This window comes from Megalobrama amblycephala, linkage group LG2 (assembly GCF_018812025.1).
Source record: "Megalobrama amblycephala isolate DHTTF-2021 linkage group LG2, ASM1881202v1, whole genome shotgun sequence".
In the NCBI taxonomy this organism is placed as follows: domain Eukaryota; kingdom Metazoa; phylum Chordata; class Actinopteri; order Cypriniformes; family Xenocyprididae; genus Megalobrama; species Megalobrama amblycephala.
The window spans coordinates 22,256,854-22,276,604 of NC_063045.1; the positions used below are offsets into that span (position 1 = coordinate 22,256,854).

Genomic DNA, 19,751 nt, shown 5'->3' on the forward strand with positions numbered 1-19,751 from the left:
AAGGCATTACACAAGGGCAGCCAGTATTAACGTCTGGATGTGCACAGCCGAATCATCAGACTAGGTAAGCAAGCAAGGACAACAGCGAAAAATGGCAGATGGAGCAATAATAACTATCATGGATCATCCATGATATCATGATATTTTTAGTGATATTTGTAAATTGTCTTTCTAAATGTTTCTTTAGCATGTTGCTAATGTACTCTTAAATGAGGTTAAAGTTACCATCGTTTCTTACAGAATTCACGGAGACAAGAGAGCCATCGTTATTTTCATTTTTAAACACTTGCAGTCTGTATAATGCATAAACACAACTTCATTCTTTATAAATCTCTCCAACAGTGTAGCATTAGCCGTTAGCCACGGAGCACTATCAAACTCATTCAGAATCAAATGTAAACATCCAAATAAATACCATACTCACATGATTAGACATGCTGCATGATGAACACTTTGTAAAGATCAATTTTGAGGGTTATATTAGCTGTGTGAACTTTGTTTATGCAATGATAGAGTCGAGAGCTCTGGGGGGGCGGAGAGCGCAAGCAATTAAAGGGGCCGCAGCCCTGAAATCGGCGCATTTCTAATTATGCCCCAAAATAGGCAGTTAAAAAAATTATTTTAAAAAACTCTATGGGGTATTTTGAGCTGAAACTTAACAGACACATTCAGGGGACACCTTAGACTTATATTACATCTTTTAAAAAAAACATCGATGGCACCTTTAAATGTATTAGTACAATAGCACAAAAGTATTATTTTCCATTCAGAAGACTTGAAATATTGTGCACAAGCTGACTTTTATGGTAGTTTTATGGTGTTTTTTGTCCTTTTTGGAGCCTGACAGTCCCTGGTAACTATCTCCTTTTGTTGAATGGTAAAGAGCAGTGTGAGCATTTGTCAAAATGTCTCCTTTTGTATTCACCAGAAGAAAGGTTGGAATGACATGGCAATCTCGTTCTTATCTTGATCTCTATCCAGTTACAAATTCACCCTTCTAATGGTGCTACTTCCATAAGTTCTAAGCCACCATAAAAAGTTAATGTCACCAGTTCTGCTCATTTTGGGTGGAAAATAGAGGTGAAGAAAATGTCACAGGAAATGTCATCCACCATGTCACACATCCAATGCTGTAGCCTCGGCCCGCAGTGATTGTCCATTTCACTCAAGTAGAAACACTCCACCTCCGATCAATGCCGGATCAGCCCATTGTCAAATACCTCGTCTATTTCTTTTTATGAGTGCTGTCAACACACCTGACCTTTCAAGAGGATGCAAAAAATGACCCCCAGCGGTCATAAGGCGGATCTATTATCCTGAAACTCATTTGTCTTTGGCCCAGGCAGAGGACTTCAGGGTCATGACCGCATTAAGCACAGGCAGGTGAAAAAAAAGAAAGGAAAAAAAAAAAAACCTTCAGGTTGTTTTGCACACCAAATGTTGACTTATGAGGAAGTGTGGTTGGATGAATGACAACGCTGAAGAAGTGTTTACCAGCTCGCAAGGAAGCTATAGATAAAAATGATAGCAATACTAAATAAATAAATTAAAATTATGATGTGAAGAGATATGCTGCCTTACTTCTAGTGGCTTGGTCCAGACATTTATTTGAAGAAGCTCCTCTCAATATGGTTTTTCAAATACAGATAGCACAGCACATTTATTTATGGACTGAGTACTTTCGGAGAGGTTTGATCATAATTCAGAACAGAGAATCACACTGGAAGATAAGCACAAAGTGTGAGGTGCAAGATGGTATGAAACTATTTAGGTGCGATAATATAGCTCAAGTGTCTTGAAAAAAAAAAAAAAAAAAAATGTTTTGTAAATGCAAGCCTACTTTGGCATAAATTGAATAAACAGAATATCCAACACTCTACAAAATTGTTTTTTTTTTTTTTTTTTTTTTAATTCGGAAGGGACCTTTGAAGCTAAATGTATGGGCTAAACATCTTGAAGTTTCTCAGTCACAGAATTATCTGATCATCAAACTGCTCAAATAATCTTAACAGTGACACCAGTAATCACCTCAGAATAAGAATACCACAATATGCCACAAGGTTCTTTGAGCTCTGTTTGTGTGGCTGGAAAAAGGATGCCTTCACCTGACGGATGGCCCAACAGGACACCTTATTCTTACACCTTCTGACTTGACACAAGACAAGCCCCTGGATTCTGGGGACACAGTAGCCGCCACCTTCAGATCAGTCACCCTGATAGACAAGATAATGAAGTCCGATAATGGGGCGCCATCCCTAAGCCGAACAATGTTCATCACGGCCCTTCCTGTCATCCGCACAGACACATAAATACACAGTTGACAGCTTACAAGAGCTAAGGCTACGATCCAGAGCCTTGATATTATTTGTGTGTCTGTGAGAAATTGTGAAAGACAAGAATGTGAAAGAAAGATGGAGGAAGGAGGAGGGGTTTTGCTTTTGAAAGCTCTAGGCCTCACCTCAAGCCGATCTCTGTTATTGTCTGTTTGGGGGCTACGAGATCTATTCCTTCTGACTCCTTATGGAGCGGATAGTCAAAGCTTGCTGGAGGCAGAGGAAACCATCTTTGAATTGGAACAGTTTGAATGACGAGTTCTTGCTTCAGGACTTGACTTGAGTTGAAAGAGGCAAACATGTCTTTCATGAAACAAACAAAAAGACGGTAGAACATATAGTACTGTGCAAAAGTCTTAGGCCATCATTAAATGTTGTTTTAGCAACATTGGAAAGTTGTGTAAGAGTGGCAAGTATTTAGTGACCTCCCCTTACACTTAAGCAATAGCAGGAACTGGCTCTCTTAAACCTGAATGGAAAAGGACTGGAAGGCCAAGAAAACTTTCAAAATCTGATGAAAAGTTTCTCAGATTTTCTTCTTTGAGAAACTGGAATAAGTCCATGAGGTCACACTAAATACTGATTTTTGCTTAAAGGAGCCATTTTGTTCTGATTTTTTTTTTTTTTTTTTTTTTTTTTTTTAATTTCCTGTATTTTCTGTTTGTATCATAATAAAAACCAAAAAATAAATATGGATGATGATTAAAACTTGGCTAAAATGACAAAGCTGGTGTTGGCCTAAGACATTTGCACAGTACTGTATATATTCAATTTCTAAATTACTCATACTTTAACTATGAAACTTTATAATTAGATGAAGAGGTATCTCTGGGGGAACTGAAAATTGTTTGTGTGTTGAGAGATGGCTGAGAGGAAGTAACACTTTTTGGTAAACACAAGCTTACCAAGGGTTCCCCACATCTTTTGACTAAAACATTTCATGACTTTCACATTTTTAATTTTCCATGACATTTCCATGACTTTTTTCATGTCTGGAAATGTAGAACTGTGATTTTTACTTGTTTAATACAAGTGTACCACCCTTTGTCAATTTCATTTTTTTGTTGTTGTTGTTGTTGTTTTAAGGGACATTCTCTGAAAACACGTTTTAATATTTAATGTAGTGTTAAAGGTGCCATAGAATTGAAAATTGAATTTACCTTGGCATAGTTGAATAACAAGAGTTCAGTACATGGAAATGACATACAGTGAGTCTCAAACACCATTGTTTCCTCCTTCTTATGTAAATTTGATTTGTTTAAAAGACCTCCGAAGAACAGGCGAATCTCAACATAACACCGACTGTTACGTAACAGTCGGGATCATTAATATGCACGCCCCCAATATTTGCATATGCCAGCTCATGTTCAAAGCATTAGACAAGGGCAGCCAGTATTAACGTCTAGATCTGTGCACAGCTGAATCATCAGACTAAGTAAGGAAAAATGGCAGATGGAGCAATAATAACTGACATGATCCATGATAACATGATATTTTTAGTGATATTTGTAAATTGTCTTTCTAAATGTTTCGTTAGCATGTTGCTAATGTACTGTTAAATGTGGTTAAAGTTACCATCCTTTCTTACTGTATTCACGGAGACAAGAGCCGTTGCTATTTTCATTTTTAAACACTTGCAGTCTGTATAATTCATAAACACAACTTCATTCTTTATAAATCTCTCCAACAGTGTGTAATGTTAGCTTTAGCCACGGAGCATAGCCTCAAACTCATTCAGAATCAAATGTAAACATCCAAATAAATACTGTACTTAAACGATCTGATGCATGCATGCAGCATGCATGACGAACATTTTGTAAAGATCCATTTTGAGGGTTATATTAGCTGTGTGAACTTTGTTTATGCAATGTATTAGAGTCGCAAACTTGGGGGCGGGGAGCGCGAGGATTTAAAGGGGAAGCAGCCTGAATCGGCGCATATTTAATGATGCCCCAAAATAAGCAGTTACAAAAATTAATTAAAAAAAATCTATGGGGTATTTTGAGCTGAAACTTCACAGACACATTCAGTGGACACCTTAGACTTATATTAAAACTGTGAAAAAGCATTCTAGGGCACCTTTAAATTTGTCTTGTTTCAAGGATTTTTAGATATTTTAAGGGGGAAAGTAAGAAAGACAAAAGTACTGGATTTTTTTAAGTGCTGGTGGTAAATACCAATGTTTTTAGGTATTGTATACTGTCATATATATTATATTTATTGAAGCTTTAAGGGTCTCTGACTGGGCAGTAACTTTGATCAAACATGACAGATTCTGTCTGTGGCCTAGCAGTTAGCATGAACTCTGACTTCTTGAGCCTTAAGTACAAGATGCAGACAAGAAAAGTTTGAAGCAACCTCATGACATTTTCAGCTCCCATGCCTCCCTGTTCTATCCCATAATTCCTCCTTTATTTTCTTTCATCATTGCAATAACATAATTAAAGTTTAATATTCATTGCACAAACATGCTTTGTTCTGCCTTTTCATTCCAAAAGTTTCTGAGATTTCCAAAAATTGCATTCATGCTGTGAGAGCCAAAATAGTTGCGTGCCAGGAGAAAGAATTAGCAAAGAAACTGATGGCTTGCAAAAGAGTTTTAGGACAAAGCATTGTTCAATACACCACAGAGTTGTTTCAACACAGTACTTAAGGGCTTCCATTTTCATTGCAACATGATAGCTATTGTTTATTCACATTATGTAATGCTAAATACATTGGTGTTTTTCTCTCCAAAGTGCACAGTTCTCATGCCCACCCCCATGTTTCTGTCCCTTATATATTTTCCTGCTTACCAAATGATTTAATGGAAAAGCTTAGCTCACCATTAAATCAAGTGAGATCAAAAGGCTAATTGAAAAAAAAAAAAAAAACGGCATTTGGCCAAACTTTGCTGGCTGATGAGCAGGAAGCCCTCTTCAGAGGAGGGAATTAACTTTGAGAAGAATCCATCTGGCCCAACTTGGTCAAAGATCAAGTAATCCCAGACCTGTGTCAAATGGAGGAAAAGCATGAAGATAATTGCAAAGAAAACCCTGAGCGGAAGTTGAGTCAAACTCATTTTGAAATTTTCAAAGGATATGTTGAATTTCTTAGACGCCTACTGGAGCGTTGACCTTTAAGATTGTGTTTGTGTGTACTAGGAACTAGCTTATCGTCTGACTTGACTGAATATTTGCAAAGTCACTTTTTAATACAGTTTAATGGAGTGGTAATGATTATTCATGGGCAGTCAGTTTTCTCAATTCACCCACCATGGCAGGTGTAAAAAGTGAATCTGTTTTTCTATGTGTGTCGCATTGACTCCCTCTTACAAAGTCTATAGTATATGTCTGTTGATCCCGTAATGTATTCACTAGCCTTTTGACGGTCATTGCAAGGTTACTTTACTGTGTTTACTGAGTAAACAGAGAAAAGTGTCACATGAAGCCTAGGCATGAAGCGTGCTTTTACATGCCTTGATGATATAACTGGGAAATGGTCAGAATTTAAGTGCAAGACTTCTAACGCAGGAGACATGACAAAGCATCTGTCAGAAAATAGAAAACATGCCTGGGCTTTGGTGGATAATGTAGTATATTGTTAGCTTGCTAGTGAGGACTACTGCAAATTAGCTTATCTGAAATTGTGTGAAGATATTTACATATTCAGTTCCCCCTTAATACTGAAATTTGACTCAAGGCAAGTGGTTATTGAACACACTGGAAAATTGCCCGAATGCTGTTGGCCCTCATTGATGACTATCTGGGGTCCAATGCCTCAGCCAAGGACATTTTTATAACTTCATAACAAGCTTTGTTCCAGGAGGTAGTTCATCATTTCAAGTGGTTGAATCATCAAGTTTTGGAGTTGAAGTCATCCTTGACTGTTTATTAGGAGGACATAGGAGTAGAATCTGTGCGATTTTATGCTAAACGGTGTTAAGTGACCATTTAGTGTTTGTGTAAATTCTCAGCATGACCTCTTCTGAGGTGAACGACTTAAATGCAGCACTCGCTGTTTCATTACACAATGCAAAAAAAACCCAAAACAAACAAACAAAAAAAACAATCAGTATATTATGCAGCTTGTAGAAGTTGATAAATGTGTCGCTGTGGTCTGCGCCAACAGCTGGTAGGTGAAGTGAAAGACTGTTTGTTTCTGATATCTGTCAAACACCAAATTTTTATAATGCTCACACCAAACTGACTGCAGAGGATGGGTCTTTTTGCTATACAATATAGTCAGGCAGGATTAGGGTCTGTGTATATATATATATATATATATATATATATATATATATATATATATATATATATATATATACACTGTAGGTTGTTGTGAAATACATATATAATGTTATAATGTATAATGTTTTTTCTCAATAGGAAGAATCAAAATTGATCAAACAGCCATTGCTGATTCACATTAATGTTAGTTAATGCATTAACTGACAATACTGAATGTACACTCAAAAGTTTTTTTCATTAATTAGTTTGAAGGGGTTTGAAATCTTTAAAACTCGACAACCATATATTTTAAAAACTAAGACATTATATTAATTTAAATGAAGGTTTGAAGCAGACATTTCAATAATAGTGTCACATTAGCTCATGTTAGTAAGGATCTCTTACGTTAGTAGAGAGAGATCCAAAGTCAGTACAGCCTCAATTTTCATTTGATATAAGATTCATTGCAAGAATCCACAGCAGACCAGCATTCATATTATGACCACGTCAAATAGACAGACGGCAGATACAATTGCCTATGAAAGTTTGAGTAATTGACATTCAATACAGAATCACGACGAGGAGCACTCTATCATTTTCCATTATAAGAGCTGACGGAAATAAAAATTGGGCCAACTCAGTTTTTCAACTGCAGCAACTGTGAATCTAACCACTGTCTTTTCATCTGGTTTCAGATTCCACAGATCAGCTACGCCTCCACCGCTCCAGAACTGAGTGATGACCGCCGGTACGATTTCTTCTCCCGCGTCGTACCTCCCGACTCCTTCCAGGCGCAGGCCATGGTGGATATAGTGAAATCAATGGGATGGAACTACGTGTCTACGGTGGCCTCCGAGGGAAGCTATGGCGAGAAAGGAGTCGAGGCCTTCATGCAGATTTCAAGAGAAGCGGGTGAGTCAGACAAAACAATAAACAGCAATTCTTTGAAGATAAAGTCCTAAAAGGTTCAAAGCAGTCTCTGCATGAGTAAACAAAAGTGTTGCAAAGACTCATTTTGGTTGTATTAATAACAGTCTGTCAGTTTCATCAGTGTTTACAGGTTTTATTTTTTTAAAAAAAGCAAGCTTTATTCACTGTGAAATGTTTGGATTATGATACTCATTCATCTGTGCAATACAAAGTTGATTGCTTAAGTCAGCTGTGAACCATCAATAGGAAATTTGCCGTGTTTCCCCCAACAAGAAGTTCACCTATCACATAAATGAATATGTAAACAACACAAATGTCTATCAACGGTGGAGATGTTGTGTCTCTGTGACACTTTTCACACAAAACAAAGCACCCCAAGGAAAGGAGATTAATTCTAAACATCTCCCTCATTAGAGAGTGAAGCCAATTACGGGATCTTGACTGAAATTAGATGGTAAGGTGTAACCTGACATGAAGAATAATTGGTGTTGCTTAATGGGGCCTAACCAAATAACCTCATGATTGTTTCACACTCCTTAAGAAAAATATGAGAAGTCTTTTAGGGTTGGTCGATTTGTAAACTAATCGTTCTCTTGAGTCAGATCTTTTTAATGAATCAGTAGAACCAGTTCACAAAATCAGTTTGTGCTGTTTGGCAGGATCTAGGATAAACTGAACTGAAACGGTCTGAGCAGTTCTTCAATTCAAAGACTTATTGAACTGAGATTCATCTGATGATGAACAAGGTTATGAACAAGACTCAGTAAACCAAAAACATTGAAACAGTTCTTTGGAATAATTAATCTGATTTGTATCAGCCATAACAGATGATTTAGAATAATATTCCACCAATTTTGTATGCAACTGGAAACTGACTATATTTACTTAGTATATGGTTTACCAAAGCAGTCAACATTGATTAGATTAAAATGCCAGCAATACAGTAGGAACACAACTAACACACCAATAGAGCACCTAGAGTCCGTCACTAATGAGCGTCCCACCAGAAACAATCCCTACTTGCTCTATTCCCTGGAAGAAAAGTAGCTATGACTAAACATAAATGAACAATAAAAAAACAGTTTAGATCAAATTAAATGTATTAGTGGTAGTTATTAGTCTATTTTCCATGTTTGATTAGATGGATCTGTGTAATTAGTGGCTAAATAATCATGTGCCATTCCAATTATTTGTCACAAAGCTGCAGATGGCAGATTATGATATTACAGTTTAAATTATGACAGTATTAAATCAAATATTTAATTTAAAGTCAGAGTACTTCTTATTTATTCTAATGGAGCCTGATTGATTTAGTTTCGCCCTAAATGTTAATTAATACATTAACTATCAAACATGTACCAACATTTAGTTAAAGGATTAGTTCACTTTCAAATGAAAATTACCCCAAGCTTTACTCACCCTCAAGCCATCTAGCTGTACATAACTTACTTCTTTCTGAACACAATCAGAGAAGGTGTAAACTGGTGTCACATCAGTTAAGCTTTTTCGGTAAGTTGAATAGGGAAGGTGTAGGACGTAGCATAAGCTTTTTGAACTGCGAGAGTTTTACACTTTCTTCGTAAGTAGAATACGGAAGGCGGTCTGGCGGAAGCTAGATATTTTACTTCAGAACTTGTTAAATATGGATTTTTTTTTACACTAATGCATCCCTTTGCTTCAGAAGGCCTTTATTAATCCCACTAAGCTGTGTTTATGATGGATGGATGTGGATGGAGACACTTTTTTCAGCTTCATACTCATTGATCCTCACTCACTGCCATTATAAAGCTTGGATGCGTCAGGATATTTTTTAATATATCTCCAATTGTGTGCATCAGAAAGAAGAAAGTCATATACATCTAGGATGGCTTGAGGGTGAATAAAGCTTGGGGTAATTTTCATTTGAAAGTGAACTAATCCTTTAAGGCAGCTGTTATACATGCATGAATTCATATGACTCTAGTCATAGTTGATGATTGCTCTTCACTGGTTCATGATTAGTTCATATCTTCACTAATCACGAGTTCATGCTGAAATACTGTAAGTATTAATTCAGGTATTAGTACATGATTATTTATGTAAGTTTATTGTGAAATGTTACCCTTTATTTGTGTTATACCCACATTTCATAATGTAATCAATTTCAGATGGGACAAAAAAAATCCTGTCCTAGTTTATACTTTATCCTATTCTGAAATATGTTGCATTATGTAAGTAAAATGGATTGTGAATGCCATTTCGTGTAGACTATAGGAGAGTAAGAGGAGATTAAACACCTTTTTTTTTTTTGCTAAATGCATCATGTAAATATTTTAAAATGTACCGGATTTTGGGTGTAAAGTGCTTTTAAAGCTTAAGGGAAAGACTTCCTATTATATGTGTGTTGGATTTTTCAAGGAGATGTTGGTGCAGAGGTCAGTATGTTTGCAAAAAATTGTTGTTCTAGGGGAAATGGTTTTAGAAATTATATTTTCGAACTTGAATGCACAATGTTCCACATCTAGGATGAAAGTTTATTGTCTTAAAAGGTTAATTAAAAAATATTGTGCCTTCTCTGCTATAATATAACAATATACATTATCGGAAAAAAAAGGTTAAAGAATAATGAAAGCATTGTAATGTTTTTGAATGAAGTCTCTTATGCTCACCATGGGTGCATTTATTTGATCAAAAGGTAAAAACAATAATGTTGCTTTCTATTTTAATATATTTTAAAAGTATCCAGTGTCATATATGATCCTTCAGAAATCATTCTAATATGCTGAAGAAAAAGTTCTTATTATTATCATTGTTGAAAACAGTTGTGCTGCTTAATACTTTTGTGGAAACTGATACACTGCCATTCAAAACTAAGAAAAAAGAAAAAAAGAAATTAATACTTTTATTAAGCATGGATGCATTAAATTGATCAAAAATTGTAATATTTCATAATATTACTGTTTTTACTGTATTTTAGATCAAATAAATGCAGCCTTGGTGAACATAAGGGACCTCCTTCAAAAACATTAAATAAATTCCTAATTACTCCAAACTTTTGACCGGTAGTGTATGTTATAATCTGCCATGCTTATGGCAAAAAAAAAAAAAAAAAAAAAAAAAAAAAAACCAATATATCTTATAGAAAGCTGTGAGTAGCTTTCTTTATGTTGTAACACCTTGCATATGGATTCTCTCCAGATTCACACAACCTCAGAGACTTTTTGGCACTCAGCAAATTCTGTTAATTGGGCCTACTGTCCGATTTAGAACTGAGGTGGCATATATCTCTTCTGTCAGGGTGGTAGAAAGCTCAGATTAGCACAATTTCTCACTTTATTGCAAGCTTTTTTCACTTCTTCTTTGTGTAGCCAGTGAATTTTTTGCAGACTTTATTTTGCAGACTGAAATTAAAGCAAACCTAACACCTACGTCCACACCTACCTCCAGGTATGTGTCATCTTAGCTTTGTGTGCCAGATTTCCCAACCACCCCGGCTTGTTCAGTAATTTTTATTTATGAAGCGATTTATAGTCTACTCAGGATCAGAAGAGAGGAGACAGTTATTAATGATCCTAATTTACGTATTTGATTATCCTGTATGAGTGGCAGTTCGCACTGTTTATCACTCTTATTGCTTTGGCACACAAGTGGCACAGCGCTTATCCTGTGGGACACAACGGAAACGCTTTTTCATATGGTTGAGAACACAGCGCTGTGTGACGTGGAATGCATTCGACTTCATTATCCTAAGCTACAGTATGTTTGTATTTGTGCGCATAACCGCTGACATCAAGACTTTAACATGCTTCATTTGATTTGAATTAAACATGCTCACTGAACTTCTGTCCACTAGAGGAGAAGATGCACCTGAGAGCATTTCAAAAAAAGACGTTGAATGTTGAATGCTCTTGGGATGGCGTATTCCCAGGTAACCGGTTCTCTCACAGTTATGAACAAACATTCCTCTTGTAATGTTAATAGGATGTTCATTCAATACATTTTGAATGATGTTCTCAAAATGTTAGTAAAATAACATTATTTACATTATCATTCATGGAAGATTTATCTGAAACTTTGGTTTTGGAAAGTTGGACCAGTGAGAACATCCCATTTTCCACATTGTACTTGGCAACGATTTGATCGAGAATGTTAGCTTGTTAACTGCTAAAAGAATGCTTGCTGATCTCTTCTAATTTGGCCAGGGGCCTACAAATGTCCTACAAATCTGTGTTTTTATTAAATTGTTTTAATTTTACAAAATCTTATTTCTCAAAATGGGGTTAGTCTAGGCTATTTCATTCATCTTGCATCTTGTTTTACACACACCAGGGTCTGAAATTAATTTTTGTGGCAAAAATGCCAACAAAATTAACAAAAGTGTTCCCAAAATTCAAGTTATGGGGGCAAAAAAGCGCCAATCAGTTCCTGATTTATATAACGATAGTTAGGCAACATCACATGAGCAAGAGTGCAGCTATATTCCAGAATACAGTATATTGCAAATGTGATATTGAGATCAAGAAACAAGTTAATATTAAGTAACTTTCACTTTGTACACACTGTTTTTGTTCTGTCAACAAAAATAGTTCCAAAAATCCTACATCAGAACCGTGTCGGAGTGTCTTTGATCAACATGTTTACAAGTGCACTTAGGGCATGTCTGAATCCACTTTTGCTAGTTTAAGGACTGGAAAAATGGTTGGCACGCCTGGCGCATGGTCTAAAAGGGTGGGACAATCCTTTTAGACCATGCGCCGGGCTCACCAACCATTTTCTCTTAATGATTAATGGGTGTGTTTTGGGTCTAACGTGCAATAAACCAATCAGAGTCTCATCTCCCATTCTCTTTAAAAGCCAGTTGCTTTTGCGCCATGGCGGATTTGCAATTTACCTGGTGGAATTTGCAAGCGGAAAAACTGAACGGATCTGCTCGTGCGCGAGGTTGAAGCTCACGAACAGACCATCTACGGGACAGACCATCTTTTTATTTTTAATATTTGGCATGTTTGTGTGCTGCTGCTCATCCCTGTTTGTTTAATAAGCAGAGTGTATGTGCGTTGTGCACCCGCATATAGGCGCATATTACTAATGTTCTCTTTAAATAACATATATATATATATATATATATATATATATATATATATATATATATATATATATATATATACATATATGCAGGACCCGATTTTTTGAGTTCAACTTGTTCCTGGGTCAACATTTTTGTTGATCCTGGAACAACATTCAAATCAACCAATCAGATTTGAGGGACAAGTTTACAGATTATGTCAAGTTTAGGCTTAAAATCATGAATTGGTGCTTCTACATCAGTGTTATTCATCTATCATTTCCCTCTGATTTTTGGGATAAGTTATGGGTAGGGTTAGGTTTAGGGGTAGGAATAGGGTTAAGACTAAATATTCAGACTGGAATGTTGTTCCAGGATCAACAAAATATGTTGACCCAGGAACTCATCTAATTCAGCAAAATCAGGACGTGCCTTAGTGAATGAGACCCATTGATTTTATACCAATATACTATCACAATCATTTCCTTTTTTTTTTTTTTTAAGCTTTTTCACAGCTGACTTGAATGATCATATATTTTGCACATCTGTTTCAACTACATTTTGTCCATAGATTTTGTGTGCATTTGAAAGAAATTGTCCAATAAAATTCAGCACATTCCAAGGGCTAACCCTTAGAATCTTTAATATTGCAAAGAAGTGACTTCAAGTGTTGTATGATCTCTCATCAAAATTTCAAAGATCCTGCCGAGGTTGTGATTTGGTTTTGAGTGTTCAGATGGTCTTGTAAATAAACACGCTCATGGTTGAGATGAGGGCAGCCAAGGAGAAAACAGATTGATTCATATTAAATGAGAGTTTGTTTGTTGAACAGCCTTTTGTGGTTTGGATGTAATCAAGTTCTTAGAGGTTGTAGAGGTGTAACAGGCACTCTTGAAATATAAATAAAAGTTTTATTTGTTGAGTTAAAACTCTTTGCACTTTGACCTGTTCCAGAAACCCTTTTAAAGCCGAAAACAACAAATAAGACAACTAAAGTTTTTTTTGTTTTTTTTTTTAAACTCACTAAAAAGAATGTCTTGCCCAGTTCAAAACCCACCGCTATGAGTTTTGAGGGTATTGTTGTGTGGTTTTGATTGGTTGATATATGCAGTCGCTAGGGTGTTCTTGGTGGTTGTTATGACATTGCTAGATGCTGAATCTTGCTATAAGGTGTTCTGAGTAATTGTTAAGATGTTGTTGTGCAGTTTCTAAGGTATTCTGGGTGTGTTTTTAGCATTTTAATTTGTGGTTGTTAGGGTGTTCTGGGTGGTTAGGGTGTTTCTATGAGGTTGCCAAGGTATGCTGAGTGATTGCATGTTACATTGTGGTTGCTAGGGTGACCTTTGTGGTTGCTATGACATTGTTAGGTCCAGGGTCTAGATATGAGGCAGCGTTTACAGCTAAAGCATGCACATAGAGAAATTCAGACAGACAGTGAGCATGACTGCACCACACACTTGTCTAACTGATGCATTATACAGGCAGTGAGAGCCTAACACCTCCATCCTTATCTGCAGCCCTATATCACATGTTTTTGGCAAGAATGTTCACTTCAGTATATCGCTAATAGTAATAGTCTTGCAAATACCACTAATTAGGCTGTGTCCATTACAGTGTTATCAATGCGTAATGAGGTCATTAAGTGTGCAGTTCCTGATACCAGTGTTGGGTATGTCTTCATAGTTTCAGACAACTGCTTTGATTTGAGTTGTGATTCCCATTGTTTGCACTTTCTTGCCCATTTTAAATCGGCTCGGGGAACAAAGGGAAAGAAATTGAGCTATTTGAATCTCTCTATCATCATCTTTTATGTCTTCAAATTCCTTTGAAGGCTTAGGAAGATAATATCCAAATTGCAGCTGTGAAAATGATCACTTGCAGCAGTTCTGACTCAAAAGAATCAGGTTGGAACCTTTGATCCGTCAACTGCAGTGTCACAGACAATGTTTTCATCAGTACTGAGGCTTATACGCACAATGCACATGCAGAGGCTCTGGAGATGACAGCACTCCGCCAGACTCATTTAAAGTCATTTATCAATCAGTGACTTCAAAATGGCAGTGTGTTCATATCATTTTGTTACATTTAAGGTATTAATCATATCCAGGATTGGATCATACTGCAAAATACAAAACGTTCTGTTCCAAAACCTGCCTAGACAGCATTTTAAGGCATCATATGCATGTTTTATGTGTTTTTGTGCTTATTAGAGTGTATCACTGTTAGCTTAGCAACATGCTAACGGCAAACTGTACTGAAATCAGTCATAAGTTGAGTCTCAATTACATTTATGCATTTGGCAGATGCTTCTATCCAAAAAAAAAAAAAAAAGGTATGGTGAAAGTGACATGTAGCCAAGTATGGTGTCCTATACTTGGAATTTGTGCTCTGTGTTTTAACCATCCAAGTGCACACACACAGCAGTGAGTATTGAATACACACACTCCGCGGCACCCGGGGAGCGATTGGGGGTTAGGGTGTTGCAGTTGTGGGTAATGAGAGTGGATGAGAGTGCTGTTCATTCAATCCCCCATCTACCTGCCGGTACTGAGACTCGAACCCGTGACCTTCAGGTTACAAGTCCGACTCTCTAACCATTAGGCCACAACTGCCCTAAAAAAGGTAAATGCATTTACATAACCATTTTATCAGTTCATGCATTCTTTGGGAGTTAAACCCATAATCTTGCCATTGCTAGCGTCATGCTCTTCTGTTTGAGCTACAGGAATGCATCTCCCATGCATTTCACTTGCAAAGATACTGCATATGTAGAGCGTTCCAAATCTGTCACCTTAGTAGGCAGCTGTCTTTGTAGGCAGCAATGCAGCTCTCTATGTTTTCGAACAGAGTAATTATCCCTTGCTGTATTTGTGTAAATATGCCATCTAGGAAGCACAGCATCTCATTTGGCAAGACCAATGTCACATAATGACTACAATAGTGAAAGTGTTGACTGAAATTGAGACTGTGGACCAAACATTAATGAGGTGGGTGTACATTTAAGTGTTGGTGCTACACTGTCTCTTCTGGCAACATGAATTGTGGTATTGTATTATTTTAAATGTGAAATTAAACATCTGTGAGGTCATTTGCAATGTTATGAGCAGCATAAAACAATCCAAGATCATTACAAATGTGGCAATGCATTCATTATTGGGCTTATTTTAGACTGAATAAATTTGAATGCAAACTTCTTGATATTGTTTACACTTCTGCAAGGCCCAGAATATAAAATGAACCATATCTACTCCCTGAAATTCATCGTTATCCTGAACCACTGTCAACACAGGCAGCTCTGACATGTTTTCTATTCTTGAAGTGCACTAAAGTAAGATTTTGTGGATCTCGGATGTCAGAGAAAATCCTAGTTTTGTAACTTTTTCTTCCCTGTAGCCGCAAGATCTAGGAAAACCTGAACATCCAAAGATAAATGCGTGTGGCCTCCAGCTCTTTAAATCTTAATTGCTGCTAAATGACAAGTTTTATTCTTTGCCCCTGAAGGTGTCTTCATGAAAAGTGATCAATATCTGTTGATATTTATCTTAATAATTAGCTTGGGAACTCATTAGTGTGAGTCACTACCCTGGATTACATGTAAGAGATGGACTAAGTGGACCCCGATTGAAAAAGTTCCCTGCTTCGAATAAATCAATTCAACAATTAGTGTCATCCCTAGTGGAAGTGGTCGTCACTTTAATTTCACAGTTGTCTTGCCTTAAATTCTCCTCGGAAAGTAGTAGGTCCGGTTCCTTTCAATCTCCTACGAACCACCGAGAATAGCCCAAGAGATGCAAACTATGAAATTGAGTGCACTGCTCTAAATTAGAACCTGGGAAGACCTTACTGTTCCTTACGGCATCTATAGACAGTTGCCCTGTGGTTCTGTTGTAATTACTTGATTGATTTCAGGCTTAAGTCTCATAATAGCACTAGATCAAAAGAAAGCAGAGGCAGATGGCTATTAGCTAGTCAGTCACATAGACTCGACTTGGGCTCAGGTAACAATTTAGTGCCCTGTGGAGTCTCAAGTCGAATAGGGAAGGCTGTTATTAAGATGTCTCTCCCCCTGTTCTTCTCAGGCAGTGAACACAGCGCCAACATATCAACGAGAGCTTTTCACACAGTGAGGCCTTTTGCCAATACATTATTCATCCCCCTTCCAGAACTCTACCCTTTTCCATCAGCACCAGTGGCCCACAAATTGTACATGCAGGGAATTCTGTGCCACTATGCCCTATTTCATGAGCCAATACATTGGAAGCTGAAATGCCTGAAAAAGAGAGAAGCATCCACTGGGAATGAACAGATTTTTTCCTCGTTCTATCTCTGAAAGAGACAGCAGGCTCAAGCGGTTGAATCAAGGATGGTAATGATGGACTAATGAGGTGTGACTTGACCTTTGCCAAAGTTGTCACAGGAGCTCCACCCTGATCAATAGGTGTACGGTTAAGGGCTTGTTTGATGTTAACTGAACGGTTGATTAATGAACTAGACGTACGGTTGCATTGCACAGATACACAATGCAATTGACCTGCAGACAAGATGCAGGTCAGAGTTTGTGCAACGAGTGTGTGATTTTTCAGCTCTGCCTCAGTAGAGAACCATCACTTTAGGGGTGGGAAATATGACCAAAATCTTATATAATGATATGAGTCAATTTATATCACTGTAATGGTCTCTAATTACCAAGACTGTTGGTGCAGAACTGCAGCAATTCAAAATCAGTTCTGTGGCTCCATTCCAAAACCTACTAAGCTGTCTGTGTAGAGTATGCAACATGTTAGGGGATCAGTGATGCATTCCCAATGCAAAAAGTAGGCATCATGATTATCCCTTCTAAAATGCTTTCTTTTAACTAAATTCTTAGGTAACTTAGCATATTAAGGCAGAGAAGGAAATCCCATCATGCATATAGTGCTTTAGGATTGAGTCCTCTTAAGTTTATTGTGTAAGTTGATAGTTCATTTTGCACTTCCGGTCCCATCATCCCGAAGTCAATGGGTTTTTTTGAATGGGTTTTTGGCTAAATGCCTAAATTAAGGTCTATGGTTAACAGAAGCTCAAGATATTTGCATGTTTTATTCTACAACATAAAATACATCAGTAATACCCCACTTCTTTTTTAAGCTTTTACGTGTCTTGAAAAAGCCAGTTGCTAATAAGTGGCTCAATGGGACTCCAGAGGCTGTCAGGGACATTAAACCCCATCATGTCCAACAGGTAAACTCAACTACTCACTAGTCCGGTTTCACAGCCTCATTGTATTTATACACTTGACCCCGGTTTCACAGACAAGGCTTAAGCCTTGTCCCAGACAAAAATGCATGTTTGAGCAGTTTTAACTGAAAGCAACTTGGTCTGACATATCTTAAAATATGTCAGTGTAATTGTTTTGTCTCAAGATGCACAGTATTAATGTTTTTTGTTTGTTTGTTTCTTTTTTCTTCCAAGGGCATGTTTATAAAAGCTAATTAAATGTCCTAATTGAACTGCTGTAAAACATAATCCTGGCTTAATCTAAGCCCTGTCTGTCAAACTAGGCCATGCTCTTTCTTTGTAAATTTTACATATAAATGGAAAGAGTTAACAGAAGCTTAGTGATGATGATGTTGAAGTCATGCGATTGTGGTGTAGTTGATTTAAAGTCTAACTTGAGCTTTTTACTTCTGCCGATAGTATTTAGGTTTCAAAAGTTACCATGAAATCAAAATGAACAATTTTTATTTATTTTGGAATATCGCAGTACTTATTATAAATGATTTAACCATGCACATCAACTATGCCAATCATTAAAACGTCCTGGTTGTCCATCCAAGATGTCAGGTAAAGTAAGATAAATGTTGTTTATATGGAATTTTTAGCTTAGCAACATGCTAATGCTAAACTCTGTTAAAATCAATTGTGAGTAGTCTCTCCTATGCTCTTCGGTTGAAGAAAGCTATTTGTACAATGCTTAGAGTTGCTGCCCATGTAAACCATTCCAAATTTGCCACTTAAGAGGATCCATTTCAGTTAAGATGCAGTTTTTGGAACAGAGTCTATGTTTCCCATTTTTTTTAACCTGCTGCTTATGTTAGCTTAGTCACTTTGTCACTCAAAGTGCTGTTCGCTACACCTTTCGAAGAACAATTAGGTTGGAACATGTGGGGTTATACTACTCATTTATCTCTTGAATTGTCCATGTGTTAATCATCAACTTATGACTCTGTTATGCAACATAGTTTGTTCAGTATTAGGGCTGCCCTCGACTAAAGATTTTTCTAGTCAACTAGTAATCGTTAATTTTAAGTGATTAGTCGACTAATCGCACATTTATTAATAAACCATATAAATCATAATAATGAGCCTTTAATGCCTATATAGCTTAATCAGTGCTCAAGCATGCATAAAGCTTGCCACAGCGCACCGGCAGGAGTAATGATTATGAATGTGTCGGGGGAAAAGAGCAAGGAAACTTCTTTAACATTTTAATAATTAATTGATAAATTAGTGTTTTCTGTATTTTCGGTTGCAGTGATGGAGTTGGTGATGCTGACTCATCATCTCCGCAGTAGTGGATACACCTGCTGTATATGCACATTTCATACGGATTACATAACCTGAGAATATTTGTTTTCCATTTGAATTGGTTCATTTAAATGTAGACATTTTGATTAGTATAGATAGTATCCCTTTTTTTGGCACGATCAAGTTCACAAGGAGAGACGGCAGAAAGTGTACCGTTTGCTTTCATTATTTTACAAAATACAAAAAAACATTTTCTTGTTATTTTAAGTGCACACAAATAAAAGTAGACTCTTCACAGATTCAAAAGATGCATTACTCTTATCTGAATGACCAAAAATGACAGTATTTTAAGTGCACCTCCATGTTAGCTGTCATGCTGTAAGTGATCTATAATTCAGCTTTCACACACTTGAATAGTCCACATATAGTCTAAGTTAACGTTAAGCAAGCGGCCATGTAAAGTTGCTGCTACTTACATGTTTGAGATGATGAGCCATATTTGAGGTCGATGAATAATAGGCGAGCGTTTGGATGTCCAGCTGTTAATGATCTGCCCGTCGCAGACTGCGTGACTTTTCCACTTCCTGTGAATTTTTTTTTCCTGCGACTAAGCGACTAATACAATTTTGGTTGACTAAGCCTCTTCTCGTTGGCTAACGGTTAGTCGACTATTAGGGGGGCGTCTATATTTCAAGACTCCAACCCACCTCCAGCCCTTTAAACATGAAA

The 19,751-nt window shown here is 37.0% G+C and overlaps 1 protein-coding gene across 3 annotated transcripts in view; it reads left to right on the top strand.

Annotated features, from left to right (window-relative positions):
- Positions 1–19,751, top strand: part of LOC125253180 (metabotropic glutamate receptor 7) — a 259,076-nt gene that overhangs the window by 64,980 nt on the left and 174,345 nt on the right. For all 3 annotated transcript variants that reach the window (XM_048167016.1, XM_048167007.1, XM_048167024.1), the window contains exon 2: positions 7,237–7,453. In XM_048167016.1, the coding sequence (XP_048022973.1) occupies positions 7,237–7,453 (217 nt within the window). The remainder of the gene's footprint in view (positions 1–7,236; positions 7,454–19,751) is intronic.